Source organism: Cryptomeria japonica, chromosome 1 (assembly GCF_030272615.1).
Source record: "Cryptomeria japonica chromosome 1, Sugi_1.0, whole genome shotgun sequence".
Classification (NCBI taxonomy): domain Eukaryota; kingdom Viridiplantae; phylum Streptophyta; class Pinopsida; order Cupressales; family Cupressaceae; genus Cryptomeria; species Cryptomeria japonica.
This window is the reverse complement of record NC_081405.1, coordinates 582878051-582903043: the sequence shown is the minus strand read 5'-3', so window position 1 is coordinate 582903043 and position 24993 is coordinate 582878051. Positions and strand designations below refer to the sequence as shown.

General features: G+C 35.4%; 1 protein-coding gene across 2 annotated transcripts in view; it reads left to right on the top strand.

Moving 5' to 3' along the window:
* Positions 1 to 24993, top strand: part of LOC131028053 (DExH-box ATP-dependent RNA helicase DExH1) — a 187239-nt gene that overhangs the window by 57311 nt on the left and 104935 nt on the right. For both annotated transcript variants that reach the window (XM_057958233.2, XM_059220056.1), the window contains 5 exons: positions 16303 to 16457; positions 16760 to 16889; positions 16981 to 17178; positions 17420 to 17515; positions 23879 to 24154. In XM_057958233.2, the coding sequence (XP_057814216.2) occupies positions 16303 to 16457; positions 16760 to 16889; positions 16981 to 17178; positions 17420 to 17515; positions 23879 to 24154 (855 nt within the window). The remainder of the gene's footprint in view (positions 1 to 16302; positions 16458 to 16759; positions 16890 to 16980; positions 17179 to 17419; positions 17516 to 23878; positions 24155 to 24993) is intronic.

Here is a 24993-nt window from a genome sequence, read left to right as displayed (position 1 = left end):
TTCCAATGCCCAGGCTCAAACTTCAAAAAAGTCAAAATTTGGTCAAAATATTCAGTCAGACAAAAATTCACATTGACGGTCATCATTTAAACAAGTTTAAGCTCTGCATGAACATTCCAATTGAAAATTAGACCATTTTGGCGAAATCATTGCATTCAAAATTTGCATTCTAGAAAAGAAAGCTCAAAAGCTCTCAAAAGTGACTGGATTTTGGCTTGAAAAGGCAAGATTTAAAACCCTAAGGCTTAGCCCTAAATCCAGACAACTAACGGACTAACAAAACCCTAAAAACGAAAGCAAAAACAAGCAAAAAAGAGGGGGTCCCCATTTGCGATGGGGCGATGTGTGAAATGGTCACAACAGGTTTGCATGTAATCATGGCCCGAGGCCTATATATAAGGGGTGACCCCCCTCATTTGTAAAGGAGGGAGCTTTGTATGAAATTGTTGCGATAAGTTTTTGAGAAAATAATAGTGAAACATTGTTCTCTGATGGTGTCCACTTGAGTTATTTTTTCAAAACTTGCATGGTTTCACCTTCCTCACTTAGATTAGAAGTAGTAAAGTGCTTTGATTTCAATGGAGAATGTAATGGTGTCTGATGAATTTCCATGGTTCATACTTTTTGTATCTTGCTGATTGTAAGTTGCAGTGTAAAGTTAGCCTGAGCCACTAAACTTGTGCTAAGTTCGGTTGTGGACAGTCGTTTGGATTGCGCCGTTTTGGGTATTCAAATGCACTTTCTCGATTTGAAAATCCTTCAATATCCTCAGAAGATTGCACCGGTTCTTGCAGAGTTGTAGTCGAAATTGGCGAAGCAGAGCTTGGTTTATTTGAAATTTGTCCACTAGGGCACTATTCATTGTTATCACTGCCTTTAGGAGTAGATTTAGATCCTTCTGAACCCTTTCCCTTTTCTTTCAGTTCATTTTAGTCCATTCAAAGCAATAGCATCGCAAAATTGCCATATCCGATGATGGAGTTCCAGCCACAACAAAGAAGTGAAAGAACGATGCACACGTAAGGCCCCTTGGATTACCAGCAATCACATCAGCCAACTGAGTCACGTCCATGCATTGAAGGAACCTTGGAGTCGATTGTTTGAACTTCTTGCAATCTTAGCATGCAATCGTACTTTGATCAAGAGAGAGTGAAGTGACCGTTAGGCAACTTTATTCTGTGTTAGACGACGTCATAAAAAACACGTCAACAGTATCCTATAGACAGAATAATATTACTTGAGGTGACTAGACAGTTGGCAACTTATGCTAAAGCATCAAGACATAAGCATGGAATTGGGATCCCTGTACCCATTCTACTAGGAAATTCAATTGAAGTGTGCCCTAATTCTCAAGCCGCAGAGGATACAGAGAAGGAATTATCTCTATATTCATTCACATCCTTTGCCTCAAGGGAGAATTTCGACCCTCATGGTCACATGGAAGAGACAGTTGGGAAGAAATACAAACATGAGTTTCAAGTAGAGGACTTCTGGATGAATGTTTAGGATGATATGGAGGTGAAAAGAAAGATGCATTCCAGATTACCCTTGGATCTCATCAGGAAATGTAAAGTTTACAGAGTAGCCGATCAAGCCCAAGACAGTGGTAGATATCTCCAATTATCCTATGAGAAGGAAGATAAAGAGGTGAAGATAGATTGGAATGAGCCAAAAGTAGCAGACTTGAGAGCATTGATGGATCTTGTTTTAAATTGCACTTGCAAATGGGTGGACGTACAACATCAAAAATTGAAAGAGCATAATGTATCCATGACATTCACCCTGGAAACAAGAACAAAAGAACGAGAAGCAAGTATGAGTGAGAATACTTCTCATTCCAAAGGATCAAAGAGAAAGGAAGGACCTGAGAAGAGAGAACCTTCCAAGAAGAAACAAAAGGTGAATCCTGATCGTCCACTGAGTATGTCTTCTAGGCACGAAAAAGAAACAAGTCAAGGAGAAGATCAAAGACAAATAGTGTATGAGATTGATGAATCTATGGAATCCATGGTGCAGAATGATAAACAAGGTAAAGGACAAACACCTCAGCATTCATCAAGTCAATCTCTCCATGTTGGTGCTAATGAACAACAAGAAGGAAGGAATGATGATGAAGCAACATCTCCTTTCAGAGAAGATAGACCTCTGCCTAAGGAAATACAAGTGAGGGAAAGGAAGTCTTCTATTCCAGATTGGCTAAAAGAAAGACTGACAAGGGTAGTTGTGGTCGAAGAGGAAGAACAAGTATTCGACTTGGAAAGTCTCATAGGAAATTCCCATGAAGAGATAGCAAAGAAGAAGGCTACAAAAATGTCAAAGGTAATTAGAGATGATACAGGATCCAGGAAGGTACAGGTAGCCACACTAGTGGTGGACAAATATGAGGATGAGATTCTAGCAGAGGAATATGATCTAGAAACATTTGATCTTGGTCTGCTTACCTCCGAGCAAGCCCTGGAAGAAGCAACTGATTCAGTGAGAGTGCTTAATGACAAACTCAAAGAAGAAATGGAAAGGAATAAGAAGCTAGAAAGGGAGGTTAATGCTTGGAGGAATTATTTTAGTCACCTTAGTCAACCATTGAGGTGACAGGATCCAACAATATCACCTTTGCATGCATTTCCTCTTGAATCAATAAATGAGGCAGAAAAGATGAAGAACTTAGCTCAACTCATGAGTTCTTGGACTGATGAATCTTACAAGGTAGCCATTGAATTTGCAACAAGGATGATGAAGACAGTCCATTGGGCTATCCAGCTTCTTGAGATCATTCATAATCTATTGATAATTGTGGATGCATTCGCTCACACTAGAGATGTCATCCCAGTCTTGCAAGTGATAAGGAGGACGCTGAGACAAATTTTAGCACAAGAGAAGATAATGGATGGAGGGATTCACAACCTTCTGCAATGGTCAACTTTACTCCAGATGAAGGAAGTTCTTTTTGAAGACATCAATACTAGATGCAGCCGAGTTGAAGGCACCATCCACCCTATTCAAGACAAGGTGTTTGATATATTGTGTACGATCCTTGACAGAAGGATTGAGATCAAGACAGATGTGGATGTCCAAGAGTTGTAAGATAGGATCAAGATCATTTTTTGCAAGGAGGAGAACACGGTCACAGAGGAGCAGCAAGATCAGATGTATGCTACTATGTTCCTGATTGAGAAAACTAAAGAGCTAGAACTTAGATGGGAGATGACCCTTCTCACAGCTTTTGATCAAGTCCTCCACTTGGAAGAACGAATGAAGAATCTTCATGAGATTCCCATTGCTGAGATTGAGGGGATTACATCCAGATTCATTGAATATGCCAGAAAAGAGCATAGAAAAGGGAACAAAATCCTGGATGAAAAGTTGTTATGAGATGATGTGGCAACTTTATTCCCATTGGGCTATGTTTCCTCGTTATTTGTGCCAATTCCTATTGGCTATGGATTGATAATGTTTATCTAAATGGGGACTTTTTTGTAACAAACCTTAATTAGGGTTTAGGTGTCAAAATCTCAGCCGTTGATCTTCTTTTGATCCAGGCCGTTCATTGTATTTGAGGGTGCTATATAAGCCCTCACTCATTTCATTTTAAAGAGTTAGAGAGTTAGAATTAGAAAAGAGAAATAAGTTTAATATTGTCAGCAACAGAGAAATAAGTAGTGAAGAGAGAAAGTTGAACAATTGTTGTTTTATTTGGCTATGAGATCAATGAAATATTGAAGTTATGGTGTTTTATTGCAATCCTTGTGGCTATTTTCATGGTTGTTTATCTTCTTGAATCACTCTTAGTAGAGATAGCATTTAAGTTTTAAGATTGAAGGACGAATGTTGTGTTTGATCTTTGGTAAAACTCATAATCCAAACCACTATCTCCTTACTGATTGTAAGTACGCCTTGTGTGGTCAACTGGAGACATTAAGATTGTTTGAGATTTCAATCATTGTTGGAGGCATTGATATGTATCTTACTGATAGTATCTATTCCATTGATGATTGGAAAATCATTGAATCCCCTTAGAAGATCGCACCAATTCCAGTGGAGTTGTAATCTTTTGGCAATACTGAAATTGGTAGAGTTTTACCTGGACCAGTCCTCATTGAGTCATTCTTAGGATTAGTTTAGTCTCATCTCCTTAAAACCATTATCTTTTGCCCTTTTTTTGAACATCAATTTGTATTAGGAGAATCCGGTTCCTCATCGAAAAGTAGTTGCACGAACAAGCTTTCTTTGAAAGTACGTAAGGCCCCTTGTAAAACAGCAAACACAACGACCACTGGTGCTTATCCATGAGTAGAGATCCTACATAACAGAACCTTGAAGTTCCTCCGATTGATCCTTCTGCGATATCTTCAGCATTCGGGAACTTTACTCGAGAGAGGATAAGATACCTCTGGGTATTTATTCTGTGTTTGGTCGTGTACAAAAGACACATCAACACTTAGCAACCAATTGGGAATAGTAGAGAATTCCATCTCGTCTTCGAGGTCTTGATCTTCATCAAGTCCCCTCAAGGCTGAAATAACATCATCATCTGTATCTTTCTCCTTAGTGAAATCTACCACATTATTGCCCTAATCGACTTCCAGCTGAATCGTGGGAGATCCTGGCTATTCATCATCATCATGTGGTTCCGATTGTGCTGTAGCATGTAAATCTTGATTATTCTCTGGTAGGATTTCCATGTCAGAACCTTGTTTGGACCCATTGTTCTTTTCTGTCATATCATTCTCCTTTACGGATGAGGCCCTCATGGTAGATTGAGGAGTGTTAGACTTATGTTTCTTTTGCCTTGACTCCTGGCTAACAATCTCCTTGCCTTTAGCTTGCGATTCTCCAAGCATACCTTTCCTTCTTTTGGGAGCCTAACTCTCTTCATCATTGTGTGTTCTAACATTGCTTATTGTCTTTTCATCATCATTTAGAGAGGAATCCTCATTTCTCATCTTATCATAGGTAAAGGTGACCTTCAATTTCCTCAACTCATTGACATACTTGTCCACCCATTCCCCGGAGTAATCATTCACTTCTCTCATGAAAACATTCAAATCTACCAACTTAGGTGGCGTCCAACTAGGCAACGTGATAGGCTTGTCTTTCTCATTTACATACTACTGATGGATGCGTTGCCCATCATCCTCATGAAGTCCACTGACATACAAGACCACATCTTCCTTCTGACTGCGAACTCATCCATGTGATTTGCCTAATAGTCTTTGATGTCAATTCTATGTATAAACTTCCCTCCTCTGACTGTTACAATTCTCTGAAATGGATCAAATCAATCCTTGCCTTTGTAGGTTCCAAGGTGATAGAATTCCAATTCCTCCTTGACTGTCTCTGTTGCGGATGTGGTGTGGCATGCCTCCATCATCTTTCCAAGTGCGCTGGGAAAAGTTATCCCTGTTCTGTGCTTAGCCTTTTGGAGGAAATCATACTCGAAAAGCTATATCACTACCTCAAGTAGTACCATCTTGTCTGTCGGTTACTTAGGAAGCTTGTATGGTTTTGACATATCCTGAGCTGTGAATCTGAATCAGACTGCTGATTTGTTTCCAATATTTGTCTTTGACTGGCAAAGGGGGTTTTGTTTGATTTTTAGATTTTTTTTTGTGTTTTTGAAGGTTTTTGCTTGAATGTTTGACAATGCTGAATGGAATATAAATGCAATACATGAAAGAATATTCGACTGAAACAAAATTCAGAACTCTGATTTTTATTACCAGCAATTTATAAATTCAAGAATGAACAAATTTTAGCATCTAGAGCCCAAATTGGCATACTAGGTGTCCCACGCTAGCCTGGATAAGCCTGATTTATTGGTCGATCTGCTAAATGATGTGATATAGAGTCTTCCAATGGCTTCCAACAGCACCAAAGTACTTTATTGACTTACACAATAATTACTAAAAACAATTTATACAAGAATGATGCAAATTCTCCAAGGTTGCCAGGCGAGGTTCCCCAATTATGACAAATTTCCACAATGAAATGCTGATGTAGAACTTAAACAATTCAATCTTTCCTATTTAACCCTAGATCTGCTGTTCCTAAATGCTGACAATGAATTTTGTCTCTTATTCCACTCCTAAACTCTTCTTATTAATTTATTTCACTCTCCCAGCCAAGAAGAATGGTATGGCCTTGCTGCAATTTGTACGGCCTGCATTTATTAGTGCTTATTTTGCTGGGAATGGTTCTTATGCTGCTCACATCCATCTGTACTTCCTACTGTGACTTTGCTGTCTCTGCCAATAAATCACTAATTTCAGCCCTCAATGGCTTGATATGAAATTTCATTGTGTGCCAATTTTCTGTTTGGTGAGAGGGGCTACGTCCTACCACCTGTAAGATGGAGGTTTTCCTCTCCAATATGCTCTCAGACCTCTGCCTTGCTGTGCAAACCTGCTGATGAAGAAATAATGCCAAGAAAATGAACAATCCGATGCCAAAATGCTACGCCTAGCATTACTTTATGCCTTCAAACTCTAAATCGAACCTTCTCATGGCAATATTCTAATATTCCAAGGGAATCTTCTTCCTCAGCTACGCCCAAGTATGAGGGTGATTACATCATTGATGGGCCCCTTTTTATTAAAAGTTTATTTCCCCTTTTTGCCTAGGTGGGTGTGCAAATAAGGTTCGTGGTTATTATTTAATATTGACATTAGTTCAGCCTCTTTATAATGTCGCTTTATTAAAATATATCTAATTTTAGAAAAAGTGACTTATAATGTAATATTACAAAGTTTCTACCATATAAGCTTACCAAGGCCAAATAAATGACTAAGTAAAGTCCCCCTTGGTTAGCCAATCATCTCCTAGCCTCTGTAATTGCCCGTGGAGATGGCTAACAGGCAAAACTGTGCAACTGAGTAGCAACTAGAGGAGAGGGGACATTACAAATTGCCACTTGATTGCCAAAACCCGAAACTAACAAAACGTGGAAAGCAGGAAAGAGGGGGGTCCCTGTTTGCAATGGGGTGATATGTGAAAAGGTCACAACAGGTTCTAGGGGTAGAAACTGTAATAGGGTCAAAGGAGTGCTCCTCATAGGGTTCTAGAGGTGGCACCCCAGGTGCATTCCCCAATGAAGACCTTCAAAACCACATCAATCTCACATGCACTTGCCATTTTCATAATATTTTAAAAGATAAAAATGTAATTTCCCCTTCCTAACCAGTTCAATGGGGTGGACTATTACCCTGTTCAGTTGGTTCCCATATGCTAATGAGTTAGGGTTAGGGAACTTTGGAGGCAGTTGGTCTAGCAATATGGCAATATTAGATGGTTATATGAGCTTCGAGAATTATGATGAGTGTAATGCCCTTTTTTGGAGTGATTTCAGACGAGTGCTCCCATACCATTTTTAGTAAGTAAGTTTTGGGCATCGATTGAGCTAGTTGTTAGCATTTCTATTTTTAGACATCTTGGTGGAAGCAGTGGATATCATTGGCTCAATATTTGGTGTAGTTTGGTGATTTTAATTTAAATAACGATGAGTTAATATTTAATAAAGTTAAATTAATTATTTAACTTTATCTTTATTTAGTATATTTAAAATTAAAGACTATTTGAGTGCTCGAATTAATGTGCAATGCAAATATCTAATAAAGGGTGCCTTTTGGAGACTTAGACACACTTTATAAAGTCTTTGATTTTATTTTAATATTTTAAATAGGAAAATTGGGAGAGGCCAATCCCTTTCTAGGAGGCTATAAAAGAGAAAGTTGGAGGTCATTTCACTTATGCGGAGTTTGATATTTTTGATATCGTTTCTTGCTTTTGGAGGAAATTGTTCTTCTCAGGGTTGTGAGGACGAAACCCCTTGCAGGCAACATTCTCCACGTTAAGAGACAATCTGGAGAATATCTTGGTGATTTCATTTCAGAGATCATAGTTGAGCATATTTGTGGAGTTTTGATTTCAGTTTTGTAGGATAATATTGCATAACTGACTGATAGAGACCAATAAAAGTAGGTTTTTGGAGAGATTGTTTGCTGTTGTGACTTCCTTTGCTGCTGTACGAGTTTAGGAGTGATGTTGAGTTTTTGGAGCCTCTAGTTAGGGTTTGCCATTGCTAGAATGTCTTGGGAGTGGCGCCTAGGGTTGCTGTTGCATTGTATTTCGATTTAATCAGCAAAAGAATTCATTTCTGGTTGTGGCATCCATTTATGGGAGCTTATAGAAGCTGGTTGCAAGTACAAAAAATTATCGAAGTCTATCAAATTTTTCGGGTATGTTTGAAACAGATATGTTATGCTATTTGTTGATCTGGGTTGCTCTTACATTTGAGAAAATTTCTATTTTCAGGTCAACAATAAAATCTGGAATTTTTAGCTACATGTATCTCTGAATATTGCCATATCTCTGAGTTGTTTATTTGCTGCAAGTTACTTCATTATCTACACTTTATTTGTCATCTCAAAACCATTGCAAAACACATTCCAAACCAAAAAACTAACTCAAGCAAAGGCAGCATATTACAAAAAGCCATATTTTTTCAGCATTTGAACCATGTTCTATAAGTTTTTTAGAGAAGTCCTATAGTTTAGGCGCATTTTTATCTTTTTAAGAAGTTTTTTTAAGTATATCTGGCACATTTTAGGTGTTTTTGGCACATGGGTGAGTTAAACTCTCTAATAGTTAACTACTCAACAAAAAATTTGCCCTAACTTGCCCAAAACTCAGCAAATCTACTTAAAAGAAATTTAGGATGCAAAATAATGGCACGTTCTCAATGACTCGTTGAGTTTGCAAACTATGGATATAACTATGAAAGTTTAATAAAAGTCTATGTAGCCACTCAAGTGGGACTACCACTTTTATGAACGCTATCATCAAAAGTTGCAACTTATAACAACATTTCTAGCATGGACATTATTCTTGACATCGTCAGGCAATATAGCATTTTCAAACAAACTAGGAATAGCTCTAGCTGCATTTGACTCATTCTTATCGTCATCCTTGTGGTCTAAACTTAAGGTGTCGTGGTTGTTTTGGAAGATGATACTAGATGCATCGAAATGAACATTTTTATACCCATGTATGTGCATACATTATTCTTTGACTTTTTTGACAAAAGGTCAAGGCCTGTATTATATTAAATATATAAATATAGAGATTACAATATAAAAGTCTGAGGATTAAAATCATCCCCTTTATACACCCACTTAGTTACAAAGCATATACCTAAGAACTTGACTGCAAATTAAAAGGAACTAATATTCTGAACATAAAGTATAGCCAAAGACTCCTTATGACTACGATGCTCGAGTTATTGACAAAATCTGCTCTGATTCTCCTGACAAAATGGGGAAGAGAAGCTATGATACTGCTCACTTCCCATTTGAACAAACGCCACCAACTTGAAAAGAGTGGACTAGAGGCTAACTGAAAAAACTGCAACTATCACGACTTTTTTCATTTTTGCCACCACAATGTTCAATGCCAAGCCACAACGTGGCATGTATAATATTGGATTTGTGTAGTACAATGACTTCATTTTCAAGTAGTTTGTAAAATTTGTCTTTTAGAATCTTTATGACCTTTATAACTTGCATCATAATAGGGAGGCAAGTAGACTTAGTGAGAGTTTGTATGGCACCTCATCATATTCAAATATTTGACTTTCAACAACATTATAGATAGGACACAAAGACAAGAGTAGTCTGACATCTTTAAGGACAATAATAATAGCAAATGTTTTAAGGATTAATAGCCATCTGAAACTATAGTTACAAGACTTGCTTAGACTTGCCTAGACAAGGTGAGTCTCAAGGTGAACTAATTGACATGAGGCTTAGATACTCTATAAGTGGTTTCCTATTGAGTTTGACAAGGCTTGTTCGACTCCTTGATTTTGCTAGACTTGTTGAGTCACATTTGTAAAACTCGACAAGGCAATTAGGTGGAAAATAAAAAAGCAAAAAAATTATGATACTTAAACCTAAAACACATAAAGTGATCTTCAACACTTTAGAATGGTATTCATTTCATTTGCAAGCACAAGGAAGGAGAAGAAAGGGATTTGAAGCTAAAATTAATCAATTGAAACAAAGACCATCAATCTTATTGGCAACAAACATAGCTAGAACCATTGCTTTATGGCATCTACATTCACTTTCTTTGAAGGGATTGGAGGTCTTTTGGAGCTTTGGTAAAAGTGATTAAATTGTGAAAAATAGCATGTGCCACAAAGGTTTATGTTGTATCAAAAGCTTTAATTTGGGTTGGGACAGCCCTTGGACCCCGTTGGGGCATTGCTCGTCGACCCCACAAGGGCTATTGTCCCTAGACCACCTTCTCTAGTTTTAAAAAGTAGAAAGCAAAAATAATTTTGTATCATCTTTTTCCCCATTAAATCTCAAGTAATTGAATTACATTTATACCTTTGCTGAGTCAATCCTTATCCTCTAAGTATTTGTCCTATCACTATGGTTGTAGCAACATTTGTAGACTTAACTAAGATATGAACACATGATGCATAAATAGAGCTAGTGATGTTGGGTTGAGTGATACAAGTTCCTCTCTACCATAGTTTATGAATCCATGTTTTGGTTTGTGTTTTTGTTGCCATGGATATCATAATCCACGAGTGTTATATGACAAAGACTGGAGAATATTTATATATTTAAAAAAGTTGTTTCCTTCAACTCACAGCCTTTTTTGTACTCATTTGATTGATGTATGCTATTGCTAAGTCACAAGGTTTGTCGAATTTTATCTATGAAATTCGAAATCCAGCAAAATTCAACAATATCTTAAAAATTTGTTCATGCTCACCTTAATATTTGGACGGATAAGGACTTAAATTTTTTTTTGTTTTGTTTGTATTTGGTGCATTTCAGTTGGGATTTTTTGCTGGCCCTCCATTCTTATAGTGGTTTAATAATATCTCCCTACTCCCCCCTTCGTGCCTTTCGAGTTGAGAAGATAAACCTTCACTACAGATGTTGACTTTGAGTTTGGTGTATATCTTCAATCGGATTCTGGTACTGACCGAACTAGGATTAAGCTGTCACCATGGTGAAAGTTGCTCGTTGTTGAACTACAATTGCTATAGTGTGGGAATTACATGATTTGCCCTCTTAGTACTTATTATTGAGCTAGTTTGATCTTGCGGATCTTGCAGCTAAGGGATCTTTCATCTTGCATTTTAATTTTTTTGGTTTGGCTTTTATTTTAATTCTTCGTTTTTTAAAAACAAAATTTAATGTATTTCATTTTAGTTTCTAAACCATGACTATTAGTTTTTTAATTCAATATATTAAAATATTTAAATTGGATTTTAAATTATAATATATTTATTATTTAATATATTAATTTAACATATATTAATATATTCAAATTTAACATAATACATTTTATTTTATTTATTTTAGTTTAATAAATGTAAAATACTTATATTAATTTTTAACTTTAATGTAACAATTTTATTTTAATCAATAATAAATTTTATTATTTTATTTCAAATCTATTTAGCAATGTCAAACTATTTTGATAATATTGTGGATATATTTTTTACTTTTTAATCAATTATTTATATAAGACAAATTTAATTACAATTTTTTTTTTTCCAATTTTTTTCCCCTTGCCGATCTTCATCCAAATTTTATTGTTGCTGGTAATTTTGGGATGTCAATTATTGCTCGATCCAAGAGTGGTGTGGTTTTTGCACTTGCCCACAATTTTTCTAGCCCAGGAGGACACCCATCACTTGAGGTTTAAAGGTTGATTGCACTTGATTGTGTTTTCAACCCTTTTGGGAGTTTCTAATCTGATGAACTGCTGTTTGTGTGAGGAAATGATGATGGTAATGGGCAATGTCAGGCCAAGCAATAGAGGATATCCTGAAATGACATTGCTATGTCTTTTTTTCATGCCTTAAACTGGTTATGGTTATAGATGGCGTATGAATCTACAATTTGGGATCGGGGATTCAAGGCAAGAGGTAAATACATGTTTTATAGAATTTTGAAGGGCCAGGAAGTGGGAATTCAAAACAAGAGGCAACTGCCTCTATCTATAGAGTTTTCAAGGGATGGGCCAGGTTTGGACTAGGGTTTGATAGGATTACATTTAAGAGAAATGTCCAAAAGAAGAAAGCTGGGGACTGCTGCATTTTTTGAGATGATAAACTAAAGTAGAAATCAGGATTTCCTGTCCTTTTAGTCACCCTTTATGATAATACTAGGGTATCTCGACAAAAGAAAGAACTAACATCATAGGATAGTAGCCATTGCTCTGGTTGCTAGATCATGTCTGCAGTCTATTTATTTCATTCAGTGTAGAATTTGATCAATGTTGAAAACCTTAAAATGTGAATAACTTGCTCATACAGCACCCTAAAATTAGGCACGCTGTTTAATTTTGGCTTCTTTATTGTGAGGAATCTAATTATAAATTTAATTTCCCTTCCTCCATCTTCCATCAATATGCTGGAACACTACATTGTTTATTTGGCCAATAATAATGAGCAGATTGTCACTACTTAACATGAGCAGAAAAAGGTAACTGAGAGGCTGGCTAAGCATATGGAAGACTTGGAAAACATAGTCATGTATTTGTAAGTAATGTTGAAGAAATGCAGGTACCAAATATAGATCTGCTCCCATCCAAAAAACAAGCATTGCAAGAAGATATTTGAGGAATGGATAATAATCTATCTGAGGTGATGTCTGTTGCTGTCATTCACCAAGTGCTGTGCACTGGAAATGCTACTTGGGTTCTTTGTGGCAGGAATATAGTGAAAATAGCTTTGCAGGAATGCTTCAAAATCCCAGTGGATGCTTCCTTTTTTACATCTAAGGATTTTGGTGCTCACAGCATTACTTTTGCCGTTGTTGGAATTTGAAGATCTCTTATGTTAAATTGTCTTGAGACAGATATTTTTGAGTGTGCTACCTCGAAAACAGTTATTTGCCTGGGAGGTTTAGATAGCTTGGTACTGTTTCTGCATTCTTTCTTTTTGTCATGACCGAGATTCATAAAATATCAGGAAACTTATTCCTCGTTTCCTTTAGTTGATTCCTACTAAATGATGTAATGGTACCTTATTTAGTAGAAGTTTTGAACAGTGAAAGTAGTATAGTCTACTACAGAAGAACAACATTGCCTTTGCTTTAGATTCTGCCTACCATGATCTCTCTCCTTCTATCTTGCCTTCCTCCTGAACCTATCATCGTTACCTAAACCAGCAAGGATTATCCCATATTAGCTAAGGGCAGAGTGGACATAATGAAGAATCTTTCTATGGGGGTTATAGCCTTTGGCAAAGCCCCTATGGTTCTTCATTGAAATCCTTCAGATATGCAATACCAAATGAGAAAAATGTGATTACGAGGGTCTGAAGTTTTCATCCTGCAAGATGCCAAGAGAACTTTGGCTCTTATCATAGAATCTAGGTTGTAAAGCTTCTCAAAGTTATAGTTTTGCATGGATGAAAGGGAAAATAGACTGAGGCTGTTCAAGAAGAAGACTCTGATCTGCAGATTTATGGTGGCTATCCTAGCACCTAAAACATTGACAGTTTGGGTTCAAGAGAACTCGGTTCCAACTGGTATAGTGGACAACTTGATTGTATGAAAGAGATATGTCAGAGCTATCTTCTCCTAAAATCAGGAAAAGGATAAGGCACTTTAAAGAGGACATTGATTCCTAAAATTATCAGATCTCTTCTTGAAACATTGGTCCCTAACTTGCCGTACGAGGCAGGATCTTCCAAGTATTGTCCTTGTATGGGTAAGGGTTACCTAATTCCGAGCAAATGATGGTAAGAATCATCACACAAGAAGTTTGCTGGAGTCATAGGAGTACATAATATGGCAGCTGAATTTGCAAAACATCTAGAAGTGCTAAACTATGCCAGTATATTTGTGGATGTTGATCCTGAATAACTTTTTCTGGACTGTGTATTGCTTTTTATGGGGTGAAATTGAATGGGAAGAAAGCAGAGATGAGAAAAGTCCATTACTGCATCTGCCTTTGTAATGTCCCCTACTAGGAGTAAGCCTGTTTCCCATAATTAAACCATATATCACCACATTTATCATGCCTTTAATCTGATTGTTGAAACTAGAGAGCAATTAATTATTCATAATAAAATCAATAATTGTTATGTTTAGGCCCCATCCTTACTTATTCCTAACCCTAACAGAGGATGGGAATTTACTGTCATAGGGCACTTGGAAACCAGTCTACAAGTAGGCTTTCTCAAGGTTTCAGGACTCCATCCATACCCCAGCTTGGCCTTACCTATCTTGTGAGGATTTACTCTGCCTTTCCCTACACAAACCGACCTATCCTCTTGCAGGCAGTAGCGAATCATTAAAGTCTAGGCCATTACTATAATAGTCTTTCATGTACTATGAATGTATATGAAATTAAGTATAACTGTCATACATATTGCAGTCTATATTAATATTACTATTAAATTCTGTATAAGAACATTATCAGCTTCATATATTAAGCACATCCCCATGCATACCACCAAGAACAAGGATGTTACTGCTTGTAACTTAATAACAGCTATGATCTGATCTGATCTGATCGATGGTGATGTCACTGGATGCTTTTGATTCCTTTACTTTATATCTTAGAATGTGAGGGAGAGGTCACACCTCTTCATCATGTATGCCCTTTGGCAAGAGACACACCCTTTCACCATTAGCACCGTTTGAAAGAGTGCAACTATTCTTTATTTCTGCCCTTTGAAAGGGACGCACCCTTTCACAGTCAGATCTGCATGTCTTATTTAAATCAGATCTGCACTTCTGATTCCGAAATTATCCCACCTTCAAATGAGTTCTCTTCTCCCTTTTATACCCCATATTTGGGGGAGTCGCAACTTATCATTCCATGCCTTTTGACCATTCATTAACTTTAATCAAATTTTAATTATATTTAATTATATTCTTTTATCTTTTAGTTTAATTTTAATTTTTAATTTTTTTTAATTTTAATTTTATTATTATTATTTCTTATTAAATTATATTTCAAAGTGGGGACATTACAGCCTTGAACATGGACACTTAGCAAGATATTTTCTGATCTAGTTATCCTTGAACCCTCAAGATATCAACCAAAGATAAAGCAGTATCAAAAACACTTTGAGAAAGAGATAACATCCTTAGAGAAACTAGCAATACTAAGTGCTCTAGAGAAAACTCCTCTTAAGAAAATAGTTATAGATAATGAAACAGAGGAAAAGGTTTAGTGTGCTTATGCTAGAATAGGCAAGATCCTTGTTGCTTTCCAATCAAATAAATATATCAAATCCCTTTGAAGCTATGCTCCCCCAAGTTTCTAGGATAGGGATGGTAGGGGATGGCAGGTTGTCTTTCCAGTACAGGGGTTGTTTTTGGCCTTTTGTTTAGGGGATGATAGGGGATGGCTAATAAAAAAAATGAAATTTATAAAATATACGGAGATTTCAAATCTTCATATGATAACATTGATATAGCATTCTTCATAGACATTATGAATCTTTGTGAACATTGTTAATTGACTAGGAATTATGTTCTTTATATATACGTATGAGCATGAGTTAATGATGTTCTTATGTTTATTTATTTTTAATATATTTAGTTTGTTATTATGGCTATATATATTTATCTGTGACTGAACACAGCCAAACTGAACCAGTAAAAAATTTGGCAAACTGCTAAACTCAAACCCTGAACACTGAACCTGAACCCAAACCAGCAACCTAGTGTCTATCCCTGAGATGGTTTGGAGAAAAAAATAGTTGTAAACTTGTAATAGTCGTAAGTATTTGCAATTTATACCTTAAGTTTGCAGAAGATTTAAATACGACAGACAGCTGGTGGATATTTTTTTTCTTTTATTTTCGAGAAATCACAAGGATTTATTTTATATGGTTGAGTTCTTCTATTGTATGAGATGGTCAGTTTTATGTTAATATAGTTGTGTATTTAAGAATCAGATGATTTGTAATCTTAGCTGATGATTTGAGCCTATGCTCACAAGTTTATGCCTGTATGTTGAGTGTTGGAACAGATATTTGAGACTTTTTGTGCATCCTACAAACAAAACAGCTGTTTTCACACTTGGAGCTTGTCCATGCATCTTTCTACACTTTTTGGATGCAATGCTGCTTTTATAATCCTGACTGATCTAAGTTGTACTTGCATTATCTATGCTATTTATTGTGTTTGTTGGGTAGTTTCATAGTCTAGTTTTATTTCAGTTGTGCTTGTACTATCTATGTTCTGTATTGTGATCATTGGGCAGTCTTCGCTGTCTTACAAGGATAGTTGTACTTATGAATACTTGGAAAATTTTCAGCACAGGGATGAGAGTAAAAGTGATTGGATAAGAAAAATAGAGAAGCTTAAATGTCAAGAAGTCGAGCAGGAAATTGTTATGCGGAGGGAATCTTTGGGGAAAATAAAAAAAGTCCATTTTATTGAAAATACAGCTCGAGCATTGGGTTTATACTTGTAAGGAAATTTGTTCATATCTTTTCTGCTAATCTCTTTGCTGCAATCATTTAATAAGTTCCTTTACATCGGTAAATCATGTTTGTTGAAAATAATTCAAAAAGGTTATCTCATCCTTCATTATTTTATTGGTTACCAGATTTGGGTTAGGGGATGCTATTAAGTCATAGTTTATAGAAAAAGCAATAAAATTGTAGTTAAAATATAGCTGATGAAGTCCATTAGGAAAATATTCCTTTTGTTTGAAAGTTTGGCTGTTATACTATTCTGACACTGTTTTTCCTGTGTACATTTAAATTTAGTCATGCATATGAATTTAGTCATTCAAAATACAGTTGGAAAAAGAAAAAAGAAGTTTTTGTTGTGAGCACGGTTCCACTGCCAAATTACCGTGCAGATCTTGACAAGAGGCATGGATCAACACAACGTGAGGTACATTGTGCACCTGGTGTCAAAACTTCATCAGCTAGATTGAATATATATACTACTGTTGATTCTGGCATTTTTTATACGTGTCTTGCAGATTCAAATATCAATGGATACTGAGCATAGAGTGGAAAGTATTCTTGCAAGTGCTAGGGAAGGTTGTGCTCAAAAAAGTGTACATAGTGAAGCAAGTCAAATTCACTCTTCACTGCTTCATTTTCCTGAAGTTCCTCAAACATATGATGAAAAACTGACATTAAGCCTTGAGATGTGCCGTCGGCAATGGCAACAGAAGGTTCAACATCAATTTCTTTTACTATCTATGCTATTTTTACTGTTTTCATTATTCAAAAAGCATCATAGAAAATTAACTTCATGACGGAAGGCTCTAAGTGAGCGAAAATTCCTATCTTTTTGGCATTAATTGATTTTATAGTATAATGTATGAAAATCTATACCTGTCTGAACATCTTATGCATGCAGACTTAAACATGTGTTTGAATTTGAAGTTTCTTTTTTTGGTGGCATAATTGTAGTTTACTCCATCTGCTACGGAGATGCAGCATCTGAGAGAAAGGCTGCCATCTTATAAGATGAAAGATCAGCTGCTGACAGCTGTTGCCAATAACCAGGTATTTAAGTATGCTTTGTAACAACGTATTTTTAAGTTTTGCTTCTCAAATGGCTATTGACTCATTCAGATTTTATGCTTCATGACAATGTAGCATTAATTTTTGCTTCTCAAATTGCTCTTGAATCATTCAATTTTATATTTCATTACTCCTGTTTTGAAAATTTGGCTTGCATAAATATTCACACTCGAATTAATTTATGGGACAAGAGGGAAATCTCTACTATTCTTTGTCAGGTGTGGTCAATGTGAAATAGAATTGCTTATATGGCTCAAGATGAATTTCCATCGTGAATATACAATTTGGTTAAACTTAGAGTTCTTTGATGCTTATAAAACAAAACATCATTTGACATATTTCTAATGCTTAATCATTTAATGAAAAAATAAACTAGCTATTCTTCGAAATTGTAGCATTTGACATTTGAAATCCACATGGTAACCATGAATGGTTTCACTTTTTATTTTTGAATTTTTCTTTAGTAGCTTCACAGCTTTGTAGCTAGGGCCTTGACAGACAAAGGCAGTGATTTTGTTAAACATAAATTTAAAATGGTTGAGCACAAATAGTATTGTTGTTATGGCAAAACTCTTAAAAATAAGTGGCTGGTGAATTTAGTGTGCTAAATACATGGTGTACATGGAGAGAGGTCATAAAAATATGGACTGAGACAGTCATTAGCCTCTAGTATAGATAAGTTAAGTAGAGCTTCAAAGCTTTATGCATAAGATAGATGGGATGGAGTTTTTGTAAAGTTGGAAGCTGTGAAACTCACCCTAGGAAGCTTCAGAACCTATAAGAAGACATGGAAAGGTCAATTCATATCCTTAGAGACTTGTATGAATGTCGGAGTCATCTAATTGATGGTAACTCATTTGTACAAAAGGTCGACAACTTGAAAGTGAGCATACTAACAACAAATTGTTGTATCTACTTTGTACTTGTTTGTTTGGGATAAAATAAAATTCAATAGAAAAGCAATTGCCACCACCAATTTGTTTTTCCCCATCTCAAGGCTTTTCAAGTTAATCCATAACTGTGTTGAATCTCTCATCAAACTGCATAATCGGATCACTTGGGTCTCCCCCTCATAAGCTGCTCAGTCCTAAGCTAGCTTTCTATGCCTAACATTTCTTTTAGATGGTGGATGGTTCTATTCATTGCCCTCGCTATTGCCAACATCATTGGCCCCATAGCTTGAGGTTTCGCCTTGGCTTGTTGAGTGTCCTTTCACTAGTCAAGGGATGAGAATGTTCTGCTGACTTTTCTCCTCTAGATGGTGGAGACTAGGGAACACTTCATTTTTAGATGCCCCATTCACTATGAGATTTGGTGAGATTTTACCTCTATAAGGACTCAATTATTACAATCCACAACACAAAAAGATTACCAAGATTGCATAAATGATCAGTTATGAAATAAGGAGCGAAAGCATCCTTAGATAAGATTAAAAATACCTTATCCAAAGAGGATAAGACTGCTAACTCAGATTATAAGATTGACAACTCATATAGAAAAAAGTTACAACCTAAAATCAACATGACTTTATTAAAGAATGTTCTTGAAGTCTATCCTAAAAGCTAATTGACCATTCCAATATAAAACATTAAATTGATACCCTCCCTTATGCTTGGTAAGGATGTTTGTAGTTTGATCTTCTGAAGGACAAAACTGAAACATAACCAATCCATCTTCTACAAGTTGTCTGTGAAGGTACAATGTAGTTCCACATGTTTGTTATGTTTGTGGAAGATCGAATTCTTGGCAAGTTTAAGAACCCTTTCATTGTCACAAAAAAAGGGTGAAGGCTCTGCTTGAGGCATCTTCATGTTTGAAAGCAACCTTTTGAGCCATATAGCCTCGCACGCTTCTTTTACTGTTTCTCAATATTCTGCGTCAGTCAAGGAGAGAGCTACTACCTTTCATTTCTTGGTGGTCCAATGTTCTACATTTGGTGCTGTCATGATTTGGAAACACAACACACAACATAGCTCAAATCAGGTCTAGTGGCTGTAAGATGTATAAGGCTGTCCAATAGTTGCCTGTAAGCTGACTCATTAACTACCTTTGAGTCAGTTTTGGTTGAAAGTTCCATTCCTTTCTCCATAGGTGATGCTGAAGCTTTTCAATTTGTCATTCTTAATTTGTTGAGCAAATTCCTAGCATATTTGGATTGAGAAATAAAAATGCTACTACTTGTTTGCCAAACTTCTACACCTAGGTAGGGGAGAGGAGCCAGAAGGTGTGCACCCTAACTTCACGCTTCTCAAAATCATATGTGGACATTTCAAAAAAGATTCAATTTTACACAGCAGCTTACTTGTCAAGTCCCCTACGCAAAAACAAAATTTCAAGTCCATATGGTCAAATATGATGCCACATCAGCATGCATTTTTGTTCAACTGTCTAAAATGACCCCAAATTGTCATAAGACCCAAAGGTGTGCACTAAGTCATGTTTACTTGTGCGCAAATGTGGCATCACATCATTGGTTATTTTTTGAATTTTAGAGGTACTTTTTTGGGGAAAAGCATTGACATGACATTTTTAGAGCACCATTATTGGTGTCATTTTGTCTATGTACTATAACATGTATTGGTACCCGCACATGTATTGACTCCTCTCCCCTAGTAATGTAGGAGGCCTAAATTGGTCATGTAAAAAGCTTTACTAATTTCAGATTTGATCTATTAAATATCACTTGCCTCGCTACCTGTAATAATGATATCATCCATATATATGATGAGAAGAATGAGATCATTACCCACACTTTTGATGTACAGATTGGCATCCAAAGGACTTCACTGAAATCCCTATTTAACCAAATAATTGTCGATTTTGATGTACCATGCCTTGGGTGTGCTTCACGCCATATAGAGCTTTGTTTAATTTGCATACAAGATGCTCCTTCTTTGCAACCCAAAAATGTTATGGTTGAGTCTTGTACATTTCTTCCTCCAAATCTTCATCAAAAAAGACACTTTTTATGTCCATTTGACAAACCATCCAGCCAAATAGAGATGCCATGGCTACATCCAATCGGATGGTGCTCATCGTTGTTGTAGGATAAAATGTCTCCTTGTAGTCAATTCCATACACACTTCCATACTGGTCTCAGTTGGGAAAAAGAAATAAACTCTAAATACTAATCCAAGCACCATAATCTAAAATTATGAATTATGCATCACCGATATACTCCTCAAATATTAAATTTCCTTTAGTATCATAAATTCATAAAATATGTGATTTATATTAAATTATTTGAATCCATTATAATTCATAAAATTATATTTAATAATTAAAGAACTTAACCACATGATTAATTAATTATATGAAATAACATTCATATTAATCTAAATGCATCTATTTTATCAAAATATATCTAATCTCCAAACACACACACACACATATATATATATATTCAAATCTAATAATATTAATCTAAATATTTAATCAAAACAATATCCACATTTACCAAAATGAAACTATAAACAACTTTATTTAACAAATTAAACTAACTCTTTATTTATACATGTATATATATATATATATATATATATATATATATATATCTATATATTTTAAAAAAACACATTAAATAAATTTTTTTAGGAAAAAAACAAATTAAAAAAATATATCTCATGCCATGCGTTATTGCAACCTGTAGGGTGGAGTCCTCCCCACGGCTGTGGGAGGGAAACGCCCCCAAGCTGTGGGTTCGGCTCCCCACGACAGTGGGTTGAGCCGCCCACGAGGTGGGGAAACCCCACCCTGCCCCCCCCCAAAAAAAAATGCATTTCATAAAAAACACCCCAACAATATAGTTATTTCCAGAATTATGGAAAGTACATATATTAAAATCAAAACATAATTTAATTTAAAGAAAATTACCACAAACCAGTAATCTTTCAAGAACAATAACTGGACAGATTAAAATCTCACCAACTCCAGGCACCTTACAGACATGAAAAGAAAATAAACATCTGAAATAGGGAATCCAAAACATTTTTTGACAACACTCAAATCCTAAAATTGAACTCCCATTCACATAACAGAATATACACACAAAGGTTTTTATTTTTTCAATTTGAATACCACTTTCCAGAAACCCCAAACTAACAAGATTATCTTATTTTCTTTCAACAGACGATTACCAGATAAACTAGTCAACATAAAAACTAAAATTTCCAAAGGAAATTTCCATTATCAACTATTAACAGATAAAACTTTTTCAGAAACAAAATTCCATATTATTTCAAAACAAATACACAATCACAGAGATATTAACCCTTACCTTGAATCGCACTCCTAGTTGTGAATTTGCAGAAGAAGCCTCCAAACTCCAGCCTCTGCAACACACAACAATCAAAAGCCAAATCCAAAATCCCAACCTCTGTGAAAATTTTCTTCTGAGAATTCTTTCCCAAATCCAAAAAAACGAAACAACAAAGAGCCAACCCCGCATTCTGGAAATTTTTCCAGAATATAAAGGGTTTTTCCCAAGATTTATCTCGGAAATTAGAAATTTCCCCAAGAACTCACGTACGCACAGAAGATCCAAAAAACATGCCATTTTAGAAAACTCTTATAAAATTTAATTAAAAAAGTTATCATAAATTAAAAATCATTTAATTTATTTTAACATTAAAATATGACTCAATAAATTAATAAATAAAGCTTTTAATTACTTTATTTAAACAAAGCATTTTTATTGATCAATTTATTTACAACTATAATATTATTTTATTAATCAAAAGGTAAAGCGGTTAATCAACCCTATAATATCTTTATACATTCCAACATATACATCAATTATTAATTATTCAAAAGTAACATAATTAATTTAATTAACTCAAATATACTTAACACTAAAATATAAACTAATAATTAATTCTACCAACACATTAAAACAATTAACCCAACTTAACACCTAACAACCACATACCACAAATCAGAGGCATCGGATAATTGCCTAAGTGGCGATCCGATTAGGCTAACAATAGGCAACAGACAATGCTCTAAAACTAAACAAGGTTAAGGGTAACAAAGACGGACCTTAAGTTTAACATAAACCAACATTAAATGCCACATAAAACAATGAATAACTAGCATAAACTTGACATTACCATAGAAAACCAATAATATAAAATTCACAAGCAAATAGTATAACTTCGACTGCTGCAACGTAGGTAAGAACATCAAAACCCTTATATAAATAGTCATTCTTCATCTTATGAAAACATTACCGAATCATATTCATTATAAGCATCAAGTCCTAAGCCAACCACACATCCTCAATTATCCATATTCCCAACTGTATTGATTAGCATTTAATATCGAATATATCTACTGATAACATTATAGCAAAGGTATAATGTCACAATACCTCCTTATTCGTAGCCGGCCTCAAGGGGCATTACAATTTATAAATGATAGAAATTAGTGATATCCTCTACAAATTCAGTATTATGTGTGTTTTTGAAGAATATTTTTAAACATTTATGTATATAAGATATTTGATAAAATTGCTGAGTTTTTTCTTATTCTTGAGTTTTTAAAATTTTTGGGCCTGTCGAGTTATTGTCGAGTCCGAGCTTTTCAGCTATGATCTTATAGTCTATCTAGTTCATTGTGTTGAGACTTTGCAAGGACTCATGGACCTTTGCTGAGCTCAATTTAGGCTGCTCATCAAGTCTGCTTCATCAGCACACAAACATGATCTAGTCTGAAAAAAAACAGAAAATCATCTTGAAATTTAAAAAATAAACCATTGAAACTTTTTTTTTATATATAACCTGTTTTGTGACCTAGTGGAAAAACTCGCCCATGACTTGGCAAAGCTCAGCAATTATATATATGCTGGATTTTTTTTGACTCTGAGCCACCAACACTGAGATCTAGATCATCCATACCCTCACAACATCATAGGGTCCAACTCCATACCATTTGGAATGCAGGGAATCAATGTTTCTCACATTAAGGCCTTTGAACTTGTGTGATTGCATTTGAATTGAAAGAGGTTTAAATCAAGAAAAAAACTGATATTTTTTGTCCATTTAGTGAATTCTGATTTATGTTGCAATGTTAGATCTGAATAAAGTCTGAACACAGTCATCAACTATATATATTTTGGCCACGAGTAAATGTATGTCATGTTGTGGTGCTAGTATTCAAATATTTCCAAGGAGATCTTGATAGATGTTATTTTAAGCAATATAAATTTCTTGATTGAACTTCACAATATAATTGTTTTTGTAAGCCATTTGTTGTCAAATATGGTCTTTTGATGTTTTGCTACTTTCTTTGATGACATAGTGCAGAAGAGACTGTATGAATGTTGATTTTTCTAGCATTTTTTTGCAGGTTGTGATTGTTTCTGGTGAAACTGGTTGTGGTAAAACAACTCAAATACCTCAGTTTATATTAGAAGATGAAATTGAATTGCTTCGTGGGGTGAAGTGCAATATTGTTTGTACACAGCCTCGTCGAATCTCTGCTATATCTGTGGCTGCACGGGTTGCTTTTGAAAGAGGTGAAAATTTGGGGGAAACAGTTGGTTACCAAATTCGGCTCGAGGAAAAGAAATCACCACGTACTCGTTTGTTATTTTGCACCAGTGGAGTGCTTCTAAGATGGCTGGTAAATTAACTATTTGTCATTCTCACTGCTTCTTGTGTTGTTCATGTAGTAACTAAATGTACTTTGGCCTGAATTATTGTTTGTAGCATCTTTTGTGATTCATATGTACAACCTAATTTGTTTATACACTATGTTAGGCAATACGGAAGGCAATGCCACAAGAGCAAGATAGAGTGGAATATAACTGCAGAAACTGCAGATATATTCAGTTTTCCATGCAAATAACAACAACAAATAATGAGTCAATGTTATACTTTATCTACCTTTGGATTTTTTAACCTCATCCTGGAATAAGTTCATCTTTACCTAAGGATAGCATCTAAGGTGAAACCTTTGTTGATACCTTTTTAAAACACTAACTTAAATATGTTAGCACTGTAATCAGTGTGCTTGGTGCTCAACCATATATTAAGTGCATCCAGGTACCTCTTAAGCCACCTACACTACCTCTTCCTGAAAAAGACAGGTCCCTAATCGTTTACCCTTGGATCTCTGAAGTGAGATAGTGCCATTGCTGTGTGGTATCACCATCAACCACTACCAATACAAATTCATTTGTCCATTATTTATGAGATCAGCACCTTACTTTTCACAATGCCCTTTTCTATAGCCATTTCTCTGTGTAAATTTCCTCTCCTTTACAAACTATAGGGTGAATTATATGTATTAATGTTGTCATTTTATTTTTTGTTCTTGAAAATCTTGGCCACATTGCTTTCTGATTGGTTGTGCCATTAATCCTTATTAAAAATACTATCCTTCATTACCAAATTTTCTGTCATTAGTGATTTTTTATTTTAGTTAACTTTATTTATTTCAAATTTTCTTTGTTTGTAGTT